This window comes from Xiphias gladius, chromosome 18, assembly GCF_016859285.1.
Source record: "Xiphias gladius isolate SHS-SW01 ecotype Sanya breed wild chromosome 18, ASM1685928v1, whole genome shotgun sequence".
NCBI classification, from domain to species: Eukaryota; Metazoa; Chordata; class Actinopteri; order Istiophoriformes; family Xiphiidae; genus Xiphias; species Xiphias gladius.
The window spans coordinates 17419960-17445917 of NC_053417.1; the positions used below are offsets into that span (position 1 = coordinate 17419960).

Genomic DNA, 25958 nt, shown 5'->3' on the forward strand with positions numbered 1-25958 from the left:
CTAAAAACGATGTGGAAAATGACTTCTTTTACTGTGAGACTTTACAGAAATGTCGTGCTTTGACCCCTAAGAACTATTTACATGTTGTACCTACTCTAACAAATCCATATACTGGCTAGTTTAACTCTAGCAAATCAAGTAGGACTCTTTACTAACTACACTGAAGGCAAAAGAAATGAGAATTACAATACAGTATAATATAGAAAGGCAGGTTAATGGAAAGTAGGTAATATTTGTATGCAGCTTTGTGTGTACATGTGTAATGGATGTACAGTATGTCCTAATCGACATGAGCATGTTTCATTATGTACATGTGAGTAAGTATTTATGAGTATATGTATATGCATATTGATATGTTTGTATGTTGGTATGTGTATGTTTTTTATTTATTTATTTTTATTCTATTCTATTCCCTTGTCTGTATATTTTTAGTTGTTGTTTAGACCACAGAATTTTGTTTATACAGTAAAATCAATACAATAAAATGGAAATCAGTAGCACCTCAAATTACACTTAACAATACTCGAATAAATACATTTTGTTACTATACCTCATATGGCCCCTTCCCTGACTCCTTTTTCACCATTACTCTAAATTCAGGCTAATTCCTTTTTTTTTTTTTTTAAATTATCTGTAAACATTTTGTCTTTATTTCTGCTCACTGTAATCAATTTCATCTTGACACATCTCCTTTACAGTCCTCAACAAAACATCTTCCGCAGCAAAAATTCAAATATATCAACGTAAATATCCCAGTTCACCTTTACTTACCGCTTTTATTTTTTCTGATCTTTTTGTTGCATAGTTTTAACAATCCCTATACAACAGAAAGTTACTTTTCAATCAAGGACCTTGGGCCCAGAAATACGGTCATATCATATTGACCACACGGAGAAAAGCAACCACTTGGCCCGGTCAGATAACAATTCTGATGTCAGTTGCTTGGGCTTCTGAGGTTATCTGACCATACAAGAGCTACAAGAGCTAATATTATGCATTATATATGTATGTAAATGTTATTGGCCGAGTATTTGTTCTGCATGTGACAAACTGAACTGAACCAGAGAATATCACACATATCTTCTAGAGACAGATTTGTCTTTTATCTGGAGACTTTAGACAAATGTATTGCTCCAGCTCACATCACAAACTCCTGCTGACATAGCCCAAAATCATCCAGTCATACCAATGATAATATTTCTGGAGACGTTCAACCTTCTTTGTCGGGATACAAACACTTCTGGATGCACATCCTAAATTTCGGAGACAACTTTATCATCATAGATAGAGAACATCTTTGACATGATGAACAGTCTTCTGGTTTCCCTCTGTTCGTGTTCATCTCTGGTTTTGAAACTTCGAACCAAGTTTAGCACAAAAGTTATGACAAAGATAAAACAGTACTTAGTTGAGCACGTGGTAAAGCAGAGCACCTGTTTTAGTGGATCACTTACTGTAAATTGAACCCTAAAGAATTGAGCGACAGTGTCATCTTGTGGCCATTTGATGTAGCTGCCCCAAGGGCAAAAGTTTTACTGATCAATTTTTTTTGTGAGGCATGGTAGCATATATAGTAAGGGCTAAGTTGCAGTAAAAATTATGTGTGGAGGAAATTATTGATAATGGACAAATGGAGGTCTGGTCCTTCAAGATAAAGGTGTATTTATACTACAATTAGTTAAAATGGCTACAAAGAGACACAAAACAACCACGAACATGCACAAAACAACCACAAAAAGACACAAAATTACAACAAAGGGAGATTGAGGAAGACTGCAGTAAGAAATGTAGAAAAACTGGGACTTATTTTTACTGGCGCTCCTTTAGTTCATAAATAGACTAGGTGTGTCTACATTTTGTTTTATTGTTCTACCGGGTGCTGAATGAGCTTATGGGTGTGTTTTTAAGGAAGAAAATTTTCTTATAGTTTTCTTATTCTAAATCTATCCTACTTTTTCAGTTAGGTTTGCTCTTACGAGTGTTCCAAACCCTTTGAACCCTACAAACCTGTAGTCAATTGTTTGCATTTGTGAGTGTTTTTATTACCAAACATGTTAGCCGAAAAGTAAAAAGAAGAATTTCACATATCACAACTTTAATCCCTGCTGTCAAAAATCTAATTTTGCAGCATGTGTCAGAAGTCATACTAGAGGACCTGTAACAAGTGGAAGGCTAATTTTTTTTTGGCATTAATGTTGCAGACATATAATTTGTATTATTAATAAATGATTAAGTTGACTGCTGAAATATTATGCTAAAGAGCTGCATAAGGTCAAATGTGGCTGTTATTGACATTTTTGATGTATTATATATTATTGATCGACTTTTAAAACCTGTGGTAGTTTCTGCAGGAACACAGGCCAAATAGGTATTTCAAATTCATTTTCTGTTTACGTACTATTACATCTTGATCTTAATGAGAAATCATGTTCTTTTAACTATAATATGCACTGACAGTCATCAACCGTTCATTCTCAAATACAGATCTAATGAACCAGGGTCAATCCAGCAACCGTGACAGGAAGTTGTGATGTGAGCTTGTTCAAATGTTTTTCTGCACATATGAAAATTTGATAATACGAAAATATCTGTTTTCTGACTTCGAGGTTATAAAATGTACTTACTCGCTTTGTTGTAAACTGATAATAATGAGTTCTGGAGAAACCCCCGATTCTGTCATTTTAAGTCAAATAATGCAAATTCCCCGTAATACACAATCACTCATTCACCCTTTAATTTTCAAGTTTAATTTATGCAGGCTACCATGTGAGAGAAAGGTCTTCATATATTCCAGTATCTAATTCAACATTAGCAATCTAATGTTGTGGAGTTGGAGCCATGTTGAGCTATGACTGTTGGGTGGTTTAATGTATAACACTGTGTCATATTATCAACAATCACATTTTTACGGAAAATCTCCAAAGTAACCAGTAACTATGTTTTGTGCACACAAAAAAAAAACATGCCCTTCTCAAAATTTAGCGGTTGGTTTTTTTTTGATTAAGTTGTTAGTCAAGATTAGAAATAAGAAGGATATTAGGTATTTACTTTTTTGTCAAGATTATTAAATTGTCATAATATCAGGACCCTTGTGTTTTCAACAATATGTTTCAATAGGTATTGTCTTTTCTGAAATCTTGTGCTTTCAAATTAAGTTTTCTGCTTTGTTGATTTGTCTATTGCAATTCTGATGTGGTTTTCACTTCTGTTAGTTGGTTTTCTGAAATGTTTTTGTTGTTCAATCAATCAGAATAGACCTTTACTATCAGGACAGTTGCCACTCCAATACGTATGATTAAGACACAAAAACTGGGTATTCTTTAAACCCAAGTCTTTTGTGCATGTCTACCCTGATCAGCTGTATTAAAACAACATCATCGGTGTCCTGCATTATCAACCACATCAGAACAACATCAAAAAACATAAGTTTGCAGATACAACCACTGACAGCTTAAAAATGCCAAAGACAACATTGTCACTGGAGCTACCGTCAAACTACGAGAAATGTGGAGTGACGGAAGTGTGTCAGTACCTGAAGGAGCTGGAAGTTAAATTAAGAGGTTGGTTTTCTACTTTGGTAGATTAAATCTATGGTTAGTGTTAGTAGTACTCCTGACTGGCCTATATAATTAAGCCAGTTGAAAACTGCTTTAAATCAAAGCTTTCCCTATGCTTCTGTGTTGTGGAGTATGAAGGCTAATATCGGGGCTACTTGCCATAATAAATACCATGTATTACAGGACTGCTATTAAGTGTTTCCTCTTTTCTACAGACAAAGACATCACTGGTATAAGGCTGAAAAATCTCACAGAAGCTGAACAGATGGAACTGGGCATACGGTGAGTGGCTCCCCTTGTTAAACCAGGTTGTAATGCCTAGAAAATCAGAACAATTATGCATAGAAGGAAGTATGTAAAAAGCAAATTCCTCTGAAGTGGTGGCACTAATTTGGTGCAACAACCACCTTACTGTATTCCTTTCTGAATTTTAACGAACCTCACCTTTCTCTCTTCAACTCACTCAATACTATGCTCTTATGTGGGGTTTTTTTTGTTTTTTGTTTTTTTGTTATTTTGCAACTTGGTGAAAATCCTAAAATCCTGCACAGTATCAGTAAGCCACATATCGGAGAACAAGCCAATGTAATATAAATTGTACCTAATTATACATCACACTACATATATAGATGAAGAATAAACAATAACAATTGTCAAATAAACAGGGGAGTGTGTAAGATGCTTGGGTCAGTGAATGAACCTTCACAACCAAATAATAAGGACTGTGCATGTTTACTCTCTATTGTTGAGTCAATTGTCAGTGTACAGCGGAAGAGAGATGGGAAGCAGAAAAAAATTAAAATGAGATAAACTGCAGTATGAAATGAAGAAAGACTAGTTCACTGAACTCTCAAGATAAATTTAGTTGTTTTACGAGTGATCTATTAGATAATAACTGGACTGGGTGTGTCTAACTTTTTTTGTTCTATTGTCTTCTGCCAGGTGTTTAATGATTCCATCCACGGGCATGTGGAGTTACACCCAGTTCTCGTCAAAATCATAGACACACTTCAGTTCCAGAGACTTCTGGAATGTTTTCAAATAAACACAGCTATGTGTTTAATGGTAATACCAATTCATATTAAAAGGGAAGATCGATTTGCTGTAAAACACCTTATAAAACAATCAAATAAAAGTAAATGCATTGCATGCTTTAGTAGACATTGTGAAATAAATTGTGTGTGTGTGTGTGATATATATGTTCATACAGGGTGGTTGTACTTAGCAGGAGAGCTTGCACAAGCTCTGAAAACAAGGCGGCCCGAACTCGACATCACTGACAGAGACATCCTTTGTGTGCAAATTGCAGGTCTTTGCCACGACCTGGGTAACTATCCACAAACTGTCAAATAAAAGCTGGTGATGATTAAATGGCCAGGGATGAAACAGGCTTTAACATTCAAAGGCTGGTCTCTAATGAAGGCAGAAAATAAAAACTTGTGCACCGGTTCACATGATAATGCACAATATACAAGTCTCTTCTTAACAAAACTACTGTTCTCCTTTATGTGTTGAGCTATTGCCAATTAAAACTCAACAAGAAGGGTGAAAGAAGCCTTTAATGTCAAATATTTGCAGCGCATTTTGAATTTCATTGAGAGCAGCTTAACATCAAGAGGAAGAATGGTTAAGTGGAAGGCACAGAAAAGCAAAGAACTAGTTCATATGACATGTTGTCTGACCAAATCAGAAGGCAAAAGTGTTTATAACTGCTCTCAACGGCCACACTTGAAGGCAGGGTGCAGTGCCAGTCAGAGAGTAGGGTGGGACACAATAATCACTTAAATATAAAATAATGGCATACATTTTCAGACGGTTTCTCCTTGAAGGCATTTAAAGTGGTGCACTCGTTTGTACACAAGACAAGTGACTCCCTCGTTCACTCATTCACTGCCTTAGTAGTTTCCTCTAAAGTGCACAGTAAATCAATAGTTCAGAAACTTATCATAGCCAGTATGAATCATCACTGACAGGTATAAAGTCAAATTTTGATGGAAATTTGGTTGAAATTTGCGATACATTTGGATGGAAACTTGGCTAGTTTTTTTTTTTTTTTTTTTTAATCCACAGTACAGAGCTGTGATTATGACAACCATTATGCTGTTGTGTTGCAAAAATGTACTTTATCCAGAATTTATCAAAACAACACATGAACATGGAGGAAATGTTGAATTTGCATTAACAGCAAACAATAATAGTAAAGGCCTGTCTCTTCCACTAGCCTTTTTTAAATAAAACATGTCTGATGAGATATAATCAAAAATGGCTCACTTTACAGGTCACACAGAGTCATGATTGGGTTATTTTATACTTATTTCTCCATATTTAGGACATGGACCCTTTTCCCATCTGTTTGATGGAATGTTCATCCCCAAAGCACATCCAGATAAAAATTGGAAGGTAAGAAACAATGAAACTATTAACAAAGGCATGAACAAGTCAGCGATTAGTTTTTAAGGTGGCAGCAAAAAGAGTAATGTAATTTAGTGCACTTCAGCTAGAAACACTGTTGCTTGGTTTTATGGCAGAGGCATGCAAAACTACTAATGGAAAAGAAATCCTCCAAAAAGAGTTTGGTGTGTTATGTGATGTTGTCTTCGTCCTTCACACACACCAACCAACATACTGTGGGTCGCTCTCAATGTACAGTATGGGGAGACTGACAGAGGTGAAGAGGTAAGATATCTGGTTTAGGGGCAGCAGGGAGAAGCAGGCCATATGCACTACAAGGCACACGGTCATTATGCAAGTTATGCCCACAGACCTGTCACCTGGCGCACATGAGAGACAAGACAAGCATCCCATTCTAAGTATCCCGTCACGTTTTGGAAAAGATCATTTCTTTCTACTGGAGTCACTTGATTTTCACTTTGAAAATGTGACCATGCACATTATCATATTAATATATTACTGTAACGAGTCAGTGTATCTTGCAGCATGAGGATGCTTCATTAGACATGTTTGATCACCTGGTGAAATGTAATGATCTGGAGCCGGCGATGGAGCAACACGGCCTGGAGCTGCCAGATGACATGCTCTTCATCAAGGAGATGATTGGAGGAGCTCTGGAGACTAACGCCGCTCAAAGAGAGGACATACCAGTCAGTCCGGAATGTGTGAATTGTTTGAAATTAGACAGTATCATCATTGCTGCAGCAGCCAATTTCTAATGCCACTATTGCACTGTCATCTCAGCAGTTGCTGTATAAAAGTCGAGGCAAGGACAAGTCCTTCCTCTATGAAATTGTGGCCAACAAAACAAATAGTATTGATGTGGACAAGTTTGACTACTTTGCCAGGTGGGCCTTGTTGAACAGCTACTGTTGAATAATTCACTTTTTTATGTAGAGTACAATATATTATTTCCCCTGTAATTGTGGTTTAACTTTGTTAAAATCACAAAGGTTTCAACTTCTTATAGCAACTGCTGTATTGGAATTGAAAAAAAAAAAAATTCAAAATTAAAAAAAAATTTGGCTCCGGCTGTATAGCGGGGTTGGTAGTTTGAACCCCAGCTCCTCCTACCCATATGTCGAAGTGTCCTTGAACACTGAACCGCAAATTGTTCCCAATGGGCAGGCCAGTGCCTTGCATGGCAGCGCTGCTGCCACAGATGCGTGAGTGTGTGAATGGGTGAATAGTAAAGTGCTTTGTCCATTAACGTAGAAAATATGTAGGGTACATGTCATTATGAAGGTCTGTAACTGGGCAGACCTACATCATAATTTTGGAAAAAGCTCCATTTTCCACCCAAACATTTATAAACTCTTAAAGTTTTGCAAAAGCTCATTGTTTGCCAAAACATAAGTAAACTGTGGTAAATTTTTAGTCTAATTACTTTCAACTCAATTTTCTTAAACTGTTAGGTTTGGATGATTATCATTGATTTAGAAGATGTTTCCAAACATCCGTTGTGGCATAATTTACTTGTAAAAACAAGCTTATCTCTCATCCTTCTCTTCTAGATCCCTCCTATAAACGATAATACAGGAGGGGACCCCATCAGTTACGTATATTTCTACAGCAAGTCACCCCCTACCAAAGCATGGCTTTACACACAGCAGGTCAGATATAAAGACATGACAACACATTTTTAAAATTTTAATCTTTATTTGCATGAGCTGTATGTTCCTTGTGTGTATTTCTTCATAAGGAAACATCTGTTACATCTTTATCCTAAAATTTATGCTGCTATTATTCTTACTGCTGCTGTTAGTCTGGATGATGCCAAGAAGCAGTTTGGCCTGTGGTGCAAAAATAATTAAATTAATTAATTAATTAATTAATTAAATAATTAGATACAGTATGTTACATCTTACCAAAGCTCCAGGATCCAATTGCAGTTCTGTTACTCTCTGATCTTGGATTTGAAGTTAGTGCAGGGCTGCAGCTAATGATTATTTTCAAAATCAATTAATATGCATATTATTTTCTTGATTAATCAACTAATCGGTTGGTCTATAGATGTAAGAAAACAGGGGGAAAAGCCTATAACTACTTCTTAAAGCCTATTTACTATCACACAAGACAAAGAAAACTGATCCGCTCTAGTGCGGTCTAGTGCCCTGCTTCAGTAATCACGAACTGCATCTCTCAACAGGTACACTCTGCACTGCTCTTGTTTATACTAATGTGCTTGTCTGTGCTGTCTTTATTTACATACAGGATGCGAACCAAGAACTCATCGCTGGAAAAATAAGCCAAAAAGATTAATACAAAGATATGAAAGCTGAAAAAAGAAGAGAAAGCAAAAAGTCTCTGATACTCATTGGTTCTATGTAATTGAAAATGATAAAAATGAGAGTATAAGTGAGTGAATTATTAGATATTAAGGCCCTGTACTCAGGTTTACTGGAGTCCTGTTCAATGTTTTACACATATTTTTGTTTTACTTTAATCATCTTCACTAGCTTTGTGTTAGACTACCTTCTCCATCTGCATTTGCATCTGTATATGTCACACTTTAAACTGATTCACTCTTTTATACCATGTTTGTACCAAAAGCACGCCCTTATGTAAATCGGATGTGAAAAATCAATCATCGTTACTTAAAATGTCATTGTCTGACACTGAAAATGTACACAGCATGTGCCAGGGCTTTGTTTTATACAGCTTTCAGTGCCATTTATGCTTCTTTATCTTTGCATATCTGCAGAGTTTTCAAAAGGAGGTAAATCAATTCTGCAAACAGAAGTACAACTGTGTATTCCTTATGATTGTGGCAAGCTGCAAAGCACTACCACCATGTATGGAGTCTGTCATTTAAGGTGAACATTTAATTTGCGGTTTGGGGATTTAAAATATTTAGTAGCAATTGATTAAATGTTGATTATGTGAGATAACATGGAAATCTGATTAGGTATTATTTTGACTTTGAATGGTTTTTGATCACAGGTTGTTTTGGTGGTTGTGGTTATTTTACTGTATCTTTCCTCTCAACATTTATTGTTACTTAGTCACTGTTCATGGTTTATTTGTTTCTGAATCTCTTATTGGTGTCATCTTTTATATTATCTTATTTCATTTTTAATGTTCATACCTTTTAAAATTTGGCTCAAATCAATATGAAATAAGAATGTAATAATTTGTACCTAATTATACATCACACTACATATATAGATGAAGAATAAACAATAACAATTGTCAAATAAACAGGGGAGTGTGTAAGATGCTTGGGTCAGTGAATGAACCTTCACAACCAAATAATAAGGACTGTGCATGTTTACTCTCTATTGTTGAGTCAATTGTCAGTGTACAGCGGAAGAGAGATGGGAAGCAGAAAAAAATTAAAATGAGATAAACTGCAGTATGAAATGAAGAAAGACTAGTTCACTGAACTCTCAAGATAAATTTAGTTGTTTTACGAGTGATCTATTAGATAATAACTGGACTGGGTGTGTCTAACTTTTTTTGTTCTATTGTCTTCTGCCAGGTGTTTAATGATTCCATCCACGGGCATGTGGAGTTACACCCAGTTCTCGTCAAAATCATAGACACACTTCAGTTCCAGAGACTTCTGGAATGTTTTCAAATAAACACAGCTATGGGTTTAATGGTAATACCAATTCATATTAAAAGGGAAGATCGATTTGCTGTAAAACACCTTATAAAACAATCAAATCAAAGTAAATGCATTGCATGCTTTAGTAGACGTTGTGAAATAAATTGTGTGTGTGTGTGTGCGTGATATATATGTTCATACAGGGTGGCTGTACTTAGCAGGAGAGCTTGCACAAGCTCTGAAAACAAGGCGGCCCGAACTCGACATCACTGACAGAGACATCCTTTGTGTGCAAATTGCAGGTCTTTGCCACGACCTGGGTAACTATCCACAAACTGTCAAATAAAAGCTGGTGATGATTAAATGGCCAGGGATGAAACAGGCTTTAACAATCAAAGGCTGGTCTCTAATGAAGGCAGAAAATAAAAACTTGTGCACCGGTTCACATGATAATGCACAATATACAAGTCTCTTCTTAACAAAACTACTGTTCTCCTTTATGTGTTGAGCTATTGCCAATTAAAACTCAACAAGAAGGGTGAAAGAAGCCTTTAATGTCAAATATTTAATATATTTTAAATAAAACATGTCTGATGAGATATAATCAAAAATGGCTCACTTTACAGGTCACACAGAGTCATGATTGGGTTATTTTATACTTATTTCTCCATATTTAGGACATGGACCCTTTTCCCATCTGTTTGATGGAATGTTCATCCCCAAAGCACATCCAGATAAAAATTGGAAGGTAAGAAACAATGAAACTATTACCAAAGGCATGAACAAGTCAGCGATTAGTTTTTAAGGTGGCAGCAAAAAGAGTAATGTAATTTAGTGCACTTCAGCCAGAAACACTGTTGCTTGGTTTTATGGCAGAGGCATGCAAAACTCCTAATGGAAAAGAAATCCTCCAAAAAGAGTTTGGTGTGTTATGTGATGTTGTCTTCGTCCTTCACACACACCAACCAACATACTGTGGGTCGCTCTCAATGTACAGTATGGGGAGACTGACAGAGGTGAAGAGGTAAGATATCTGGTTTAGGGGCAGCAGGGAGAAGCAGGCCATATGCACTACAAGGCACACGGTCATTATGCAAGTTATGCCCACAGACCTGTCACCTGGCGCACATGAGAGACAAGACAAGCATCCCATTTTGGGGTTTGGGGATTTAAAATATTTAGTAGCAATTGATTAAATGTTGATTATGTGAGATAACATGGAAATCTGATTAGGTATTATTTTGACTTTGAATGGTTTTTGATCACAGGTTGTTTTGGTGGTTGTGGTTATTTTACTGTATCTTTCCTCTCAACATTTATTGTTACTTAGTCACTGTTCATGGTTTATTTGTTTTTGAATCTCTTATTGGTGTCATCTTTTATATTATCTTATTTCATTTTTAATGTCTATACCTTTTAAAATTTGGCTCAAATCAATATGAAATAAGAATGTAATAATTTGTAATAAATCATTTATTACTGTTATGATTACATTATATATCACGGTTTTGCACTGTAGTCAAGCTATACAGGTCAACTTGCTTGCTGCTTTCTTTGATGTAAACATCATAGAAGATGCAATGTGGCTTAAGAAAAAGGTGTGGTCATCGTGCGAAAATGTATTGTGATGGGACTTTAAATGGAAATCGCTTTGTCATTATGGGGTACTGAGTGTAGATTGATGTGGGAAAAAAAATCAATTTAAACTAGGCTTCAACATAACAAAATGTGGGAAAAGTGGGAAAAGTTTTGTGCCAGGTATATTATCTAAGAAAGAAGTTCAGATGAGGGGCTCTCAAAACAGCTTCAGTTCTGGTCTCCGCAAGACGTTTCAAAAATTCCTTTGAGATTCTGGTCCATGTATACATGACTGCATCACATCATTTCTATGGATTTGTCAGCTGCACATTCATGCCGCCAGTCTCCCGTCTCCCGTTCTACCACATCCCAGAGGTGTTCCATTGGATTTAGAGCTGGTGAATGGGGAGAACACTGAAGTAAGCTGAACTCATTGACGTGTTCATGGAAACCAGTAAGATGGCTTTCTTCGCAATATGGTGCATTATCCTGCTGGAAACAACCATTAGAAGATGGTAAACGTTGGCCATTAAAGGATGCATACTGTCAGCAACAACACTCAGGTTGGCTGTGGCATTCACACAATGATTTATTGGTGATAAGGGGCCCAAAGTGTGCCAAGAAAAAATTCACCACACCGTTACACCACCTCCACCAGTCTGGACTGTTGACAGAAGGCAGGTTGGGTCCACGGATTCATGCTGTTGACTCCAAATTCTGACCCTACCATCTGTGTGCCTTAACAGATATCCAGATTCATCAGACCAGGCTACATTTTTCTTGTCTTCAACTGTCCAGTTTTGGTGAGCCTGTGCCCACTGCAGCCTCAGATTTCTCTTGGCTGACAGGAGTGGAACCTGACGTGGTCTTCTGCTGTTGTAGCCTCAAGGTTTCGAGGTGTTACGCATTCTGAGATACTTTTCTGCTCACCACAGTTTTAAAGGGTGGTTATCTTAGTTACTGTAGCCTTTCTGTAAGCTCCAACCAGTCTGGCCATTCTCCTCTGACCTACCTCATCAAAAAGGTGTCTCCATCCACAGAACTGCTGCTCACTGGACCGTTCTGAGAAAACTCGATTTGTGTTATGCGTGACAAAAATAGTGTGTGTTATGAATGACAAAAATGGTTTGTCTCCAGATGTGGTAACTGCACTGATGCTGGAGACTTCAGGTGAAATTTTAATCAATTATGCCATCTCATGAAAAGTAAAATTACTGTGGGATTACATGGGTAACCACTCCAGATGCATGCGTTTACCTGCTGAATCAGTTATTTACAAGCATGACAATTGATGTATTAAAAGGGCAAGGGGGCCCCACTGAGACTGCATATGTACATGGTCTAGGACTGAGTGAAAAAAAGACCTTGATAATCATCACAAAATAAAAAAATCCCACAATAACTATTATACAATGATTGACGATAAATTTATCTTTTCTGCATTTGGGTCAACCATCAACCGAGCCTTACGTAGCGGACACGTACAGGGCCAAAGCAAGGGAAGAAAAACACAGGCTTTGTTGGAAACATAAAAATGAGCAACCCTGAGGAACCTTTTCTGCCATTTTAAAAGGTACCATCCCACCAAGAATAACTTCCAGTGGAAAGGTGCCCAGTGGAGTTTTCTTGTACACAAACAAATTACTTAGTGTTATTCAAGTACATTCAGTGTTAATCACCAAAACACACTGGGTATCCCTGAGGTCAAACTAACCTGTAGAAAGCGTGTCCTCCGTCATCAATAGGATTACGCGTCTAAAACGTTTGCACAGAGCTGTATGTTCAGTGTCAGTGCTGTTGTCTGCCGCCTTAGTGATGGGTGCGTCAGTGGAGGCCACAGGTCTGGGTGGCGGCTAACCCACCGTCTGATTTAGCGGGGCTGCAGGTCTCAAGTGCTGGTCTCTCCCTGACCACGAATGTTTTCAAATCCCCTAACCATATTTTAATTGCAACACGCTTTGAAAAACGCCGCCATTGCCTGTCCCACGTCTTCGTCACTGAACGTCATCCGGGGTGTCGGTGTCAACGCTGCTGCTTCCTTCGCAGAATCATTTCAGAATAATGTATATTATTGTATTATGTTTTTTATTCTTAAGTTTGTGAGTAAGAGTAAAAGAGAATGATTTTTAGTTTCATCTTTCACTTGAATGAAATTGTACCTTTACCAGGTTGACAGACAAGAGTCCTGGTTTTATTCTGGTAGCTGCCACCAAGCTTTGAACAAGGTTTCAATGGACTTTTATTTTGAAAACAGTGACAGGAATCGCTGTTTGTGTCTCGGTTTGGCTTGACGCAACCGGTAGAGAATAAAAAACCCGGGTGTTTTTCACCGCCCGGGCAGTGCTTGTCTGTGCAGGGCTACCCGGTCAGCTGTAGCGGTCGGCGTGGCGAAACATTATCGGCGTTATTATTGCCCGTCGCTCCTCTTCTGGCTAACCCGAGCAACCGCCTCTCTGCGAGATCAACATGGAGAATCGAAAACGACCGTTGGAGGCAGTATCGAGCGTGAACAACAGCTTTAAAACGCCGGAGAAGAGAATGTCAGCGGTCCGGCAGCAGGATTCGGACTACGCGCGATGGGGTGTGGAAGAAACGTGTCAGTACCTGCGTAGAGAAGGTCTTGAAAAATGGGAAAATAAATTCAGAGGTTGGTTTTCTGGCTTGATAGACGTTTTTGCCTCTCATTTTTGGTCTAAACACAGTAAGACGGTTGAGAGCTGCATACCGTTAACGCTAACCAGAGGTGCCTATTTCTGTGTTGTGACAATATACTGTATAGGTTGAGACATGAGCTAACATCAAAACTGTTATGTTTGCTCTAATGTCCAGCACAAAAAATAACGGGTGTCGGGCTGAGATATCTCAAGGATTCTGATCTGGAGAAGATTGGCATAGAGTAAGTGTGTCCTTTATGTTAAACTGAGTTTTGGGATTTCTAAAAATTGTCCTGTGAGTAGGAAGACATTTGACCAAATCCAGTTCCCCCCGAAGCTGTAGCCCTAACAACAATGTCAAACAATGGCAAGACCACATGACCCTCTTAAGTGGTTTACTTTGATTTTGCACACCTCACTTTTCTGCCTCTTCAGCTCTTTGCCTCCTCTGATTCTCCCTTTTTCTATTTGACCCTGTCTAGGTACCTCGGTGACCGTTTGCAGATCCTACACAGCCTCAGTAAGCTTTGGCAGATAGAAGCTGATCCAAGCAAGGTAACAGCTGCATCACAATGCTGCACTTTCAAGGCTATAGAGATAGGAGAGACATAACAGAACAAAGACCTTGAGCTTTAGGATAAACAGCAAGGAGGTGGGAATCACAGATCATTTAATTCTCCGTTCTTGCTGGTTGACGTAAAATGCATCACTACCGGGAATGTCTCCACAGATGTCAGATGTAAGACTTTGGTATATTGCGAAATAGAGAGAGATTTACCTGGCGGTGATCGGCTTCATCAGCGTTGTGTGAACTGTTTTGGCAAGGGCTTGAAAGTAACAGGCGTTCATTTATATGTAAAAGTTCCGCTCTCCAGCTTCAACGGGGCTTTTACACGTGCCTTATTAGGGTGGAAGCTCTATGCACTTTTTACCAGTTTAATCTCAAGCAGTGGCCTCACGGCTGTCCATGAGTCAATGCTGTAGACCAGGGCTGAGGCGTTTATTTCAGGGCTCAGAGACACTGGAATGATCTGCATGAGGTGCTCTGCTCGTCCTCTTTTAATCACTTTTAACATCATGCTTTTATTATATAGCTTTCCCTACTTTTAGTTCATTTTAGTCCCTCATGTTTTATCAAGTTTTTTTACCTACTCTTTTCTAACTGTTCTGTCTTGTTTTTCTCTGCGTTTTATTTTTATGCTGCCAAGACCTTTTGTAACTTAAGTTTTTTTTATTATTATTATATTATTATTATTAATAATAATAATAATAATAATAATAATAATAATAATAATAATAATATATGTTTCCATCCGGGTTTTGTGCTTGAAAAATGGTTTCAAACCGATCTTTGCCATGCAAAGATTAACTGTGACTGTGCATATTGGCACACACTTTGCTATGATTATGAAGTAAGTCTCTTTTGTGTTTTCATAGCTGTTCATTCTCCTGTCTTCTGCCAGGTGTTTAATGATCCCATCCACGGACATATGGAGTTACACCCACTTCTCGTCAAAATCATAGACACACCTCAGTTCCAGCGACTACGAAACATCAAGCAGCTTGGGGGGACCTACTTTGTTTTTCCTGGAGCATCCCACAACCGCTTTGAACACTGCATTGGGTATGTGTTCAGTTAGATACTGTATGCGGGTTATCATGAGGTATCATGAACCAACATTGCTTTGCTGTTAAATACGTATATAAAGCAGTAAAACCATAGTATAATGTTGAGGGCACAGTAAAACTGGTTACGGCAGAAACAAAGTCACCAAAGTAACTCGGAGAGAAAAAAAGATAGCTGGCAATGTGATAATGAGAAATGTGGCAGTATTTTCTACAAGGACTGGTGTGGCAGAAGATGAAGTGGATGAATGTAGGTGAAAAGCTGCGATATTTCAATCCACCATGTTAGTACTTGCAGGATGGTCGATCGGCAGATGTGGAATGACTGCAGGATAAAAAAAGTTCTTTCCTCTTCCTTCTTTCATTTCATTTCTTTCATTCTGTTTAATTGATGTTCACTTTGAGTGCAATCTTCCAATCCCCAAAGAAATGATTATATTGTGTATAGTATAGTAAAAATTTTAATTTTTTAAAATCTTTCCCAAATTTCAGTAGTTCCTTTTTTTTAATTAAATCATTGCAAGGGTTCCAAAGAGTGTATGAAAGACATGGATATAGTATTTTCCAAATTGTAATTGTTCTCCATGTATAATTATTTATTTTTCATGTTTTGTGGTATTTTCATTGTATTTTTTGTATGAAATGATTCGTTGTGTGCTGGAACAGGGTGGGTTATTTGGCAGGACAACTTGTAAAAGCTCTGAATGAGAGGCAGCCAGAACTCTTCATCTCTCGCCGAGACATCCTTTGTGTGCAGATCGCTGGGCTCTGCCATGACTTGGGTGAGTGGTATGCGGATCCTTACATGTTTCAGGTTTCAACGTTTTAAGTTACTGGATGTGGGCATGAGTAAGAACGGAAGTAGAAGTATGTTTATTATCTTCTATTTTCCAGCTGGGAATAGAACACAAGTAGCTTAGTGTAAAGTTCACACATGACAAAATCAACTTTTTTTTTTTTTTTTTTTCCTCATGTATTCCTTCCCGTCAGGACATGGGCCATTTTCCCATATGTTTGATGGGTTGTTCATCCCCCAAGCACGTCCAGGAATTACCTGGAAGGTAAGAAACTGATTTATACTTCTCTTGTTCTTTGCCATATGCTGTAAGTGTCAAAAAAAAACCAACAGTTAAGAGAGACAGACAAGGTCACATATAGTGGATTATCAGTTCAACATATTGCCCTGTTAAGACAAAACATTAGTTAAAAACCACAGAGAGAGGCAGTGTACTACAGTGCTGTGTAATCAGTGAGCCGAAATAAAATTACTTTGATGTATTAGACCCTGTATTAACATTAGTTCATTTCCTCTGAGTTATTAGTTGCAGAGGTAAATTATCTAAATCCAGTTTTTGTCAGTGGCAAAATGCTTCTGGCTGACATGTTCTATTTTGCTGAGGCTTCAAACCTCTATTGATGATTCTTCAGAAAACCAAAAATTTGCAAATAAGTGCCCCTTGATCCAGAAGTACCACATCCTAGCCCAGACGTGCATATCAACTGAGTTGCAGTACCACAAAGAATAATTGTTTTTAAAAGGACATCTCAGTTCAGTTTGTTTGCCCACATATATCAGTGCTAACTATTTAACTTCCTCAATCCAGTGTTCTTAAATTAAGACACTGACTGCTTTACCAATACATTTTCAAAAAGACGGACATATTGTATTAGGTGTATGGGGGGAAAAAATGGGAACAACCTTCTACAACTAGTGTCTGGAAAAAGTAGACAGCCTTTGGGCTGGCTATTTTTGAAACGTAAATGAGAAAAACCTTGAACTGTCTTACAGTCTTGCAGTCAGTCCAGAAGATGTTAACCTGTTAGTTTGCTGAGAAAATCTACTTATCAGACACTAATCCTCACACCACATATCAGTTAAACTCTCAAATAGGTGATGTAATCTTTAAAATACTTGCCCTCTGAACTCCCTCCTCAACACTAATGATAAAGACACAGTTTGTCCTCCTTTCCTGCTCGAACAGATTGTGTAAAGTAACAACAATAAACAGGAACTAACTCCTGTAGAGAGCAGTTAATGTCACTTGACAGTACACATAATAATTGAGGTCTAAGATAGTGGCTGCAGTGTTCAAAATGATAAGCATGACTAATAGGAACTATTAAGCACGCGATCATTATGGAAGTTGTGACCACAGACCTGCCGTCCGGCAAATGTGACTGATAAGACGTCCGTTCACGTTGGTATCCTGCCATGTTTTAGCTGAGATAAGATCTTTCTGTTTGATTAATGAGTCATTTTGTTTTCTTTTTCAAATTGTGTCTGCATATTTCCATGTTAATACATGAGTATCTGTATGTTGCAGCATGAGCATGCTTCTTTAGCCATGTTTGACTACCTGGTTAATGACAATGGCTTGAAGCCAGTGATGGAGCAGCATGGCCTGGTGCTGCCTGAGGACCTGGAATTTATTAAGGAGCAGATTGCCGGACCACTGGACACTAAAGCAACCCAAGCCAAGAAGGTAACTGCTAGTTCTGCCTGTGTGAAATCAGTCAGTAACATCATTTAGGGTGTTTCAACTGCAGGACCTTTCTCAGGGGACCAAGGAACTCGGGAACTTAACCTGCATTTTGACCAGAGAAACCATGGACTAAATTGAGCTCCTGTATGATAGTTCCAGGGGGCAAAAAAGCCCCTGATGCAGGGGTAGTATTTAACAAGGGTTCAGGAATTTTAGAGATGGGGCTTGTAGGGCTTACCATCACCGAGTTGACAAAAAACACCACAGACACCGCACCTGCTTAAACTTATTTACTGAATCATTGACAAAATAAGGAAGTCCTCTAGAATCAATATTAGAAGGAGGGTCAGACATGTCTTGTAAAACCAACAATGGCCTCTGTTGTCAGCCTCCCGACTCTTTGTTTTTGTTTTTGTTTTGAAAGTGAAAGGAGTGCAAATCTTCAGTCTCCTTTCCTTCTCTGCCTGTCTCCTTTTCATTCATTCATTACATCTAACTCGAACATCAAAATCAGGCAACAGTAAATACAAAGAACAAAACATGATAGTGTGGTTTCTTTTAGTTACTCGATTAGTTCCTGGCATTAATTCCTCTGGTTCCATAGTTTCTGGAATTTTTTGGTCATAAAGCTACAAAACCAGTGCTTGATTTGTATATAAAGTAACTTATTATACAATCCATAAAATATTTATCCCAGCTTTCTTTGCACTCTCACACACTCTTGTACTACTGACTCCCTGTATATACAGGTTGCAGTAATGATATGACCTTTTATATAGACTAATCTGTCATCTGATTTACAGTGAAAGCTCTGATGTTTGGGTTGTTAACAGTCAATAGATGATGGTAGTTTGTGTAAGTGGGACTTGTTCATTGTCAAAATACTAGCCTGCATTTAATTATGACACAGACTTCAGGAAAAAATAACACTAACATACCACTTCTGCCCTCATAATATGTCAGACTCTGTGACTTCTTGCATTTGAATCTTAAAAATAAATAGTTTAGTGAAAACAAGAAAAACAAAACACTGTTAAAGTGGAATGTCAGCCAGGAGTACCAAGCTAGCAAGAGATATATGGGGGGGCGGTTCACAGTCATGCCTGCGTAGGCAGACTGCTTGATATTTTGCGGTCTCTGGATGGTCCTTCATCATGCCAGATTTAAAACATGGATTTTATGGAGTAAAACTGATTTCTTGGAGCAGAGGCTTGTGGATTTTCCTTTCCATTTCTGAAGCCTGTTTCTTCAGAGTTTCAGAGCAGCCCAGAGAAGACAGCCAAAACTGAATAAAATGTTCTTGAAAATTTCTAAGTTTATTAGATTCTAAAATTTTTTTTAAGGATTGTTTTGATGACTATATTTTCAACAGAAAAAGGTTCTACAGGGCAGTGTGTTATATATGTGCAGCAGAACAAAGGCCACACTTCAGTTAAGAAATTTAAAGTTTGCACTCACTGTAGGGCACCAGCGTCTTTTGAAGGAAATTAATTAAATTAGTCAAATTATTTATTTTTATGATCAGAAGTAGTTACGCTCTGAGTTCGGGGATCTCTTGTTTCTCTCTTAAACGAACACACAACACAACGACTTAACAATAAATGAGGATATTCATTGTCACTAAATGTCTATAAGCAACTGAATAAATGTAGCATTAATAATCAGGTCAGAACCAAACAAATTAATAACATTGATCTTTCACTGATGAAATGAAATGGATAACTAGTTTGGCAATAGTGAAATATAGTGTGTGAATTAGGATTATCAGAGAAGAAGGAATGATGTGGGAATGAATAATTTCTTTAGATCTAATAATATTAATTCAGAGCACTGTTATCATAGACAACAGAAGTGATTTTTACAATCACAGTGCAGTAGGAAGAATATTATTACAAGACAAGTTCATAATAGTATTAATAGATTGACAAACAACGTGTGTGTGTGTGTGTGTGTGTGTGTGTGTGTGTGTGTGTGTGTGTGTGTGTGTGTGTGTGTGTACACCTAAATTACAGATAATTTATGCATTGGTACACAGTTAACATTGCAAGTCATTTTACATAGAAACATGGGTGTTGAACTAATATTAACTGAATTACGAAATACACAGATTCAGATTTATTTCAGACATGTACTTTAAACAAAGACAAAGTAAATGGTTTCAAAATGTCAGTTTCCCAAGGTTGAAGATGATAGTGCCAGGTCTGGTGTATGTTACTTTTGACATCTTTATAGGGTGAGAAGTTCATCTTTAAAGTCCTGAGCATGTCTGAGGAGGTTATTATAAAAAGGTGATAAGGTCACTTATTGGATCCAGAAAGTCTGCAAAACTTTAATCAAAACCCAACGTTTTGACCCTTGGTGGTATTTCTGATGAAAATGACGGGTGTCCTCACTACATGCATTATGCTACATTTGTTTTTGGCAATGTATAAAAACATTGAGTGCTACTGGCAACCATAGTCAAAGTCCTCGCATGCTTAAACATACTTGGCCAATAATACTGATTCTGATCTCAGTCATCTCCACAGTGGCCATATAAAGGCCGTCCAGAAGACAAGTCCTTCCTCTATGAAATCGTGGCCAACAAAAGAAATGGCATTGATGTGGATAAGTGGGACTACTTTGCCAGGTGGGGCTTATTGATTTGTTCATTTAATAGTAATTTCCGGTCATGTATTGAATATTCATATTTTTCTTTTTACTTTTATGAATAAGCTCTTCACATATTTCTTCACTCTATCTCTTCCCAGGGACTGCTACCACTTGGGAGTCCAGAACAACTTTGACCATCACCGCTTCCTTAAGTTTGCCAGGGTGTGTGAGGTGGACGGGCAGAAGCACATTTGTACCAGAGACAAGGTGCTGACCTTGTTACGTCTGTTTTTTGATCAGCTTTTAAAACGTCAATGTATTTAGATGAATAGCTGTGAGTAAAACACAGGTAATTCTTTTAACAGGAGGTGGCCAATCTGTATGACATGTTCCACACAAGGAACTGTCTCCACAGAAGAGCCTACCAGCACAAAGTGGGCAACATCATAGCGACCATGTGAGTAGCTATTTGCTTTGTTGAGTTTGCTTTGCTTTGTGATCGTCTCTCTCGTATGGTAATGCAGCAAAAATGTTATCAAAAGTAAAAATATGTTGGGTGTGTTTATCCAGGATCACAGAGGCCTTTTTAAAAGCAGATCCATACATCCAGATTCAAGGCTCAGAAGGGAAGATCTTCACTCTCTCCACAGCCATAGATGACATGGAGGCCTACACCAAGTTGACAGGTCTGTAGATACGTCTGTGTGCTAGTATCTTCTAACTGAAGGACATTAAAACACTGGGAGGAAATACACCAGAGACTGCCTGTGCCACGTCTGAAAACATGCTGGATTGTTTCTGTCATCACTGCATCACATATTGATTATTCTCCTTCACAATGCTTGCTGGTTTGAAACTGTGGTTACTTGTGCCCAGCTGTGGTGGGTCCTCATTGAGCTGGCAGTTAGAACAATGTGGAAACAGTGCGATGAAGGATCAAAGCTTGGTTTTCAAATGGTTCACAGTTAAAGCGACAAATGCTCACAGCCCACACTAACACCTGTTTATATTAAGGAGTGATCCTGCTTTTATCAAACTACACAAGTTTCAATCAAAACATCTAATCCAAACTCATCAAATATAATCACTTATATATTCAAATGAGACCACTGTTGATTTTGCAATAATAACCACTTTCATTGCACTATGTTTACCTTAACACTCCCCTTTTTTTTCAGAAATTTGTCTGTATTGAATATATTGGGATTTACTGCTTTCTGTTTGTTCTGTAGATCATGTGTTTGAAGAAATACTCCACTCGTCCTCCGCAGAGCTGGCTGAAGCAAGGCAGATTCTACGCAACGTCGTCTGTCGACGCCTCTACAAGTGTCTAGGCCAAACTCAGGCAGCCAAACCTTTGAGTGTCACCCAGGTGTGTTTTTTTGTGTGTGTGATTTGACACTGGTCTTGCGATAAGGTGACTTTTGAAGTGACGTGTTCGAGTAATAGTTAATGATTATAATCATTTAGTTGGAAAAATAGTGCAAATCTCTGTTGCATTTTCTTAGAGCTTTTCCGGTTGTTAGCTTTTGTCAAATTTACAATCCTAAACCCAAAGAAATTCACTTGACTATGGTATTAAACATGATGTTTTGTTGCCTTGTTTGTTTATCAAGCTGCAACAAGCAGTTATTGGGCATAATCTTCTTGCTAAATTTCTTACATGTTTTATCAAAACCGTTGACAATTAATAATGTGCTGTGAGGGTTTGTGATGCCCATGACAATAGTACTAAAACAACTAATAAACTAATTGTTTTAGACTATTGCCATGTATATGCTGTGTGCTGTTTGGACCCTGAGAGGAATACCTTCTGCTTTGATGTAGCTAATAAGCTCCCTGATAAATAAAATGAAACATGTTTGTGTCTATAGAAATACTGGACATTTTAATTGTATTTTGGAAAATAGATTGTAAAGATCACATTTCAGCCAATAGAGTTCTCATTTTGTGGTTGTTTATAGTTTATATATCATTCTACATCGTTTGCATGCACATTGTGCGCAGTGTTCAAGTACGCTACACAGAATGTAATTAATCTTTATTTGTATTTTTTCTTATATGAAATAACATATTTTGACTCTGCTTCTCTGTCTCTCACCTCCTATAAGGACATGATTAACTGCTGGGAAGCAGATTTGGCTCAGTCCACACCTCAGATTGGCGCCCAGGACGTCAGTCTGCAGCCAGAGGACTTTGTAGTTAGTGTGAGTTTTAATCTAATTGTTTTTAATCTCATACACTACACTTCGTCATAGCTCCAAAAGAGGGAATTCCCTTTTATTGTGAATTTCAGTTTTGTTTATTATCGTTTGATTTGTGAGTTATTGCCTTCCCCTTTGTGGGCTACTGCACCTGTAGATCTAAAAACTTCCCATTCTCCTTTAGGTCATTTTTATGGACTATGGAATGCAGGAAAAGAACCCCATCAACAATGTGCGTTTCTATTGCAAGGATGACCTAACTACAGCCGTCCAGATACGCAAAGACCAGGTCAGAACTCCGACAGAATTCAAATCTTAATCTTTATTTGCACAAGTTACCTACAAACAGGTGACAAATTGAAGAAAAAACATGGAAAATGAGTGGAGAAACAGGATGCTGTTTGGTTTGAGTCACTGAATGGTTTGAGTATGAAAATTATGTTAATCATATACTTTGGCCTTTGCAGTCACCATATTTCAACCCAGTTGAACACCTGTTCAAGATTTTGGACTGAGGTGTTAGACAGTGCACTCCACTACCATCATCAAAACACCAAATGAGGGAATATCTTTTGAAAGAATGGAGTTTATCCCTTCAGTAGAGTTATAGAGACTTGTAAAATCTATGACAAGGAGCATTGTAGCTGTTCTTGCAGCTTGTTGTGGCCCAACACCTTACTAAGACACTTTATGTTGGTTTTTCATTTCATTTGTTAGTCGTCTGTACATAGTTTAACTGCTGTCTGTTCTTCATGTTCTCCTCATGTGTTCCTCATATGTTCTTCTAATTGCATAAACCTTGTCATTCTTGTCAGGTGTCAAAACTTCTTCCAGAGCAATTTGCAGAGCAGGTGATCAGGGTCTACTGCAAGAAGACAGATTTTAAGAGTCTGGAGGCTGCCAAGAAGCACTTTGTCCAGTGGTGCATGGACAAGAACTTCTCAAAGCCTCAGGTGAGCAAGTAGCTGGTGGAACATTTTTAGCAGCTAAAGAGAAAGCTATTTCCTTCAGAGATAAAAGAGATTTACTATTAGATTTATATTCACCAGGTGGACAGAAACACAACTCCAAATGAATGACAGTTTTACTCTGTAACTGCTAGATGTGTAAATAAGCAACTTGTTTCTAACCAGTTTAATATTAATTTAAACAGTGATGACATGTCAATGTTGTGTGGTCGGCTTGTTCACACTGTTCCCAAGTGGCCAAAAAAATTAGCATGCCGATTTAAACAATGGTTTTCAAAACTGTGGATATTTGCTTTGTAGATGTTTTATGTAAAAATAAATAAATAAAAGAAAAAAAAAAAAAAAAAAAAGCACAAGACAGGCAGGGTACCTTTTCAGTTACAAGCAATGTTGGGAAATAATAAGTCGTAATGCTGCAGTTTGATTTATACCAAATGACAACGTAGAGCCAAAAATTTCTTAATGAAGCTGTGTGAGTTGAAGGAAGAAAGTGGCGGGTTGAAATGGAAGCACTTCAGATTTACATTTCTCCCTCAGAATAAGTCTTTTGCAAACTGCTGCTGGGATGAGCTTATTATTGTAGCTGCTGCCAAAGAAACAGGAATGATAATAAGTCTGCACAACCAATAATGAATACATTAAGGAAAACTTTGAAATAAAAAGAGTGAGTGTGTGGTGGAGGACTTGAGAGAATAAGTAAAATGTAAGGCAAGAAGTATGTTTTAGTATTGGAATTTAGCATTTAAGGTTAGATTCCCCCTCCAATCCACATACACTGTAGGACTGGGAAGGAAGAATTATGTTAGAGTCCCAGGATCGCTTGCTGAGTTAGGATTAGGAGTTAATGCAATGTCGTGCCCTGTCATCAGTAATGATGCTGTGTGCGTGTTAAAATGCCCTTGTTTATACTGATAGCTTATGCTTATATTCACCCACAGGATGGAGACATAATAGCACCTGAGCTGACCCCTCTGAAAGCCAGCTGGTCGAACCACAATGAAGGCGAGGATTGTGAAGCTGGCGGCTCCAGAGAAGTAAATGGTGTTAGAGCTAATGGGAAGAAAAAAGCTAAAACTCAGCTTTTTAAGCAAGAGGAAGACCGCTAATACCCCTATGTTACACATTTGGTCGATGACACAGTGTTGAGTGAAAATTATATATATTTTTTTTTTCTACGAGGTAAGTGTGTTGATGAACATAGCTAATTAAGCAGTTTTTTAACTAGAAAAATGATTTCAAGGTTTCAAAAGAGGAAGCACTGCATATTCAGGATCTATACTTTTTAAAACATTACCTTCAATATTTTACACACATCTTTGATTTTGTTTGTTGATTGCAATCAGGTTATTATTTTTAAGTCATTTACAGCTACAAGTGTCACATTTTTAAGTTGATTTGTTTTATAACTTGTTCAAAGCAATAGCCTATCATGTCTTTGAATTATGAACAATAAATCAGAGTCAGTTAAAATGATGTACTCTTAAACAGAATACGCACAGAGTATAATACAAGGCATTGTGTTTTTACAGCAAATACAGCTGATGTGTTTCAGGGTGTTGTTTTATTCAACTTTCAGATACGCTTAGGCTTTTGTTTTTAAACTGTCAAACCTTCAAAATCTCAAATCTGCAGTCATTTGAAGTGAGCATTTGTTTTTACTTGAATTATTTGGAAATTTTGATTTGATTGTACTTTGAGAGTATTTATTTTTGGGAGGTTTTGTTTTTTGGTTGAGTGTGTTATGTAATCCTTTATTTATTGTTCTTACAGTAAGTGGCACAGTGTGCGCATTGCTGCGTTCACTTTATAGATATTAGCAACATTTTAAATGGTATTTTGGATACCTTTTAAGTTTTCCTCTTCCATCACCAAAATGTGATTCAGCCTCATCAGACTTACCTCAACGCTGGTTTTCTTGTGCTTGACTGCGTTTAAAAAATATATTTTTGAAAGAATGTAAAGGGAAACCTACCAAAGGGTTTTAGGAGATCCTGTAAAGGTTAAGGGGCTGAAAAAAGTTTCAAAATAAAGCTCTTTCTCTCAGTTGTGTCCTCATGTTGGTAAACTTGTCGAGCACCAGAGGCCATCATGCATGCAGTTTAGACAAAATATTAATCTTCTACAAAATACTTTGCTATATGGGAAGTTGGATCTTGTCTCTTAGTATTGTTTTTATGCCTACAAGCCGGCAACCGCCAAGGCTGGGGGCATTATGTTTCCAGGTTGTCCATCTGTCCATACATGCGTCTGTAAATCTGCCCATCCTGGCAATTCTCATGGACACGATATCTCAGG

The 25958-nt window shown here is 37.7% G+C and overlaps 1 protein-coding gene and 1 long non-coding RNA gene across 4 annotated transcripts in view; one reads left to right on the forward strand and one right to left on the reverse strand.

Annotated features, from left to right (window-relative positions):
- The window catches only part of LOC120804081, a 17768-nt gene extending 4616 nt beyond the window's left edge, over positions 1-13152 (reverse strand). The window contains exon 1 of the long non-coding RNA XR_005709407.1: positions 12851-13152. This is a non-coding gene — a long non-coding RNA (uncharacterized LOC120804081). The remainder of the gene's footprint in view (positions 1-12850) is intronic.
- Positions 13153-13446: 294 nt separating this feature from the next.
- samhd1 (SAM domain and HD domain 1) lies at positions 13447-25706 on the forward strand. Of its 3 annotated transcripts, none has more exons than XM_040153387.1 (16): positions 13447-13783; positions 13966-14032; positions 14273-14345; positions 15254-15414; positions 16083-16198; positions 16407-16477; positions 17741-17899; positions 20416-20528; positions 20650-20758; positions 20857-20948; positions 21062-21177; positions 21724-21863; positions 22603-22698; positions 22880-22984; positions 23511-23648; positions 24602-25706. In XM_040153387.1, the coding sequence occupies exons 1-16, from the start codon at positions 13603-13605 to the stop codon at positions 24767-24769; spliced, it is 1905 nt and encodes a 634-aa protein (XP_040009321.1). In that variant the 5' UTR covers positions 13447-13602; the 3' UTR covers positions 24770-25706. The 3 variants fall into 3 exon arrangements, with proteins under 3 accessions (XP_040009321.1, XP_040009322.1, XP_040009323.1); XM_040153388.1 differs by having other exon boundaries at positions 20428-20528; XM_040153389.1 differs by lacking the exons at positions 13447-13783; positions 13966-14032; positions 14273-14345 and adding an exon at positions 14476-14529.
- Positions 25707-25958: the final 252 nt, after the last annotated feature.

Excerpts from the sequence above, each read along its gene's own strand:
- samhd1 (XM_040153387.1), top strand. The coding sequence starts at position 13,603 with ATGGAGAATCGAAAACGACCGTTGGAGGCAGTATCGAGCGTGAACAAC. Across the intron at positions 14,033-14,272 it reads CTGGAGAAGATTGGCATAGA|GTACCTCGGTGACCGTTTGC; the intron begins GTAAGTGTGTCC and ends GACCCTGTCTAG. Across the intron at positions 23,649-24,601 it reads AGAACTTCTCAAAGCCTCAG|GATGGAGACATAATAGCACC; the intron begins GTGAGCAAGTAG and ends ATTCACCCACAG.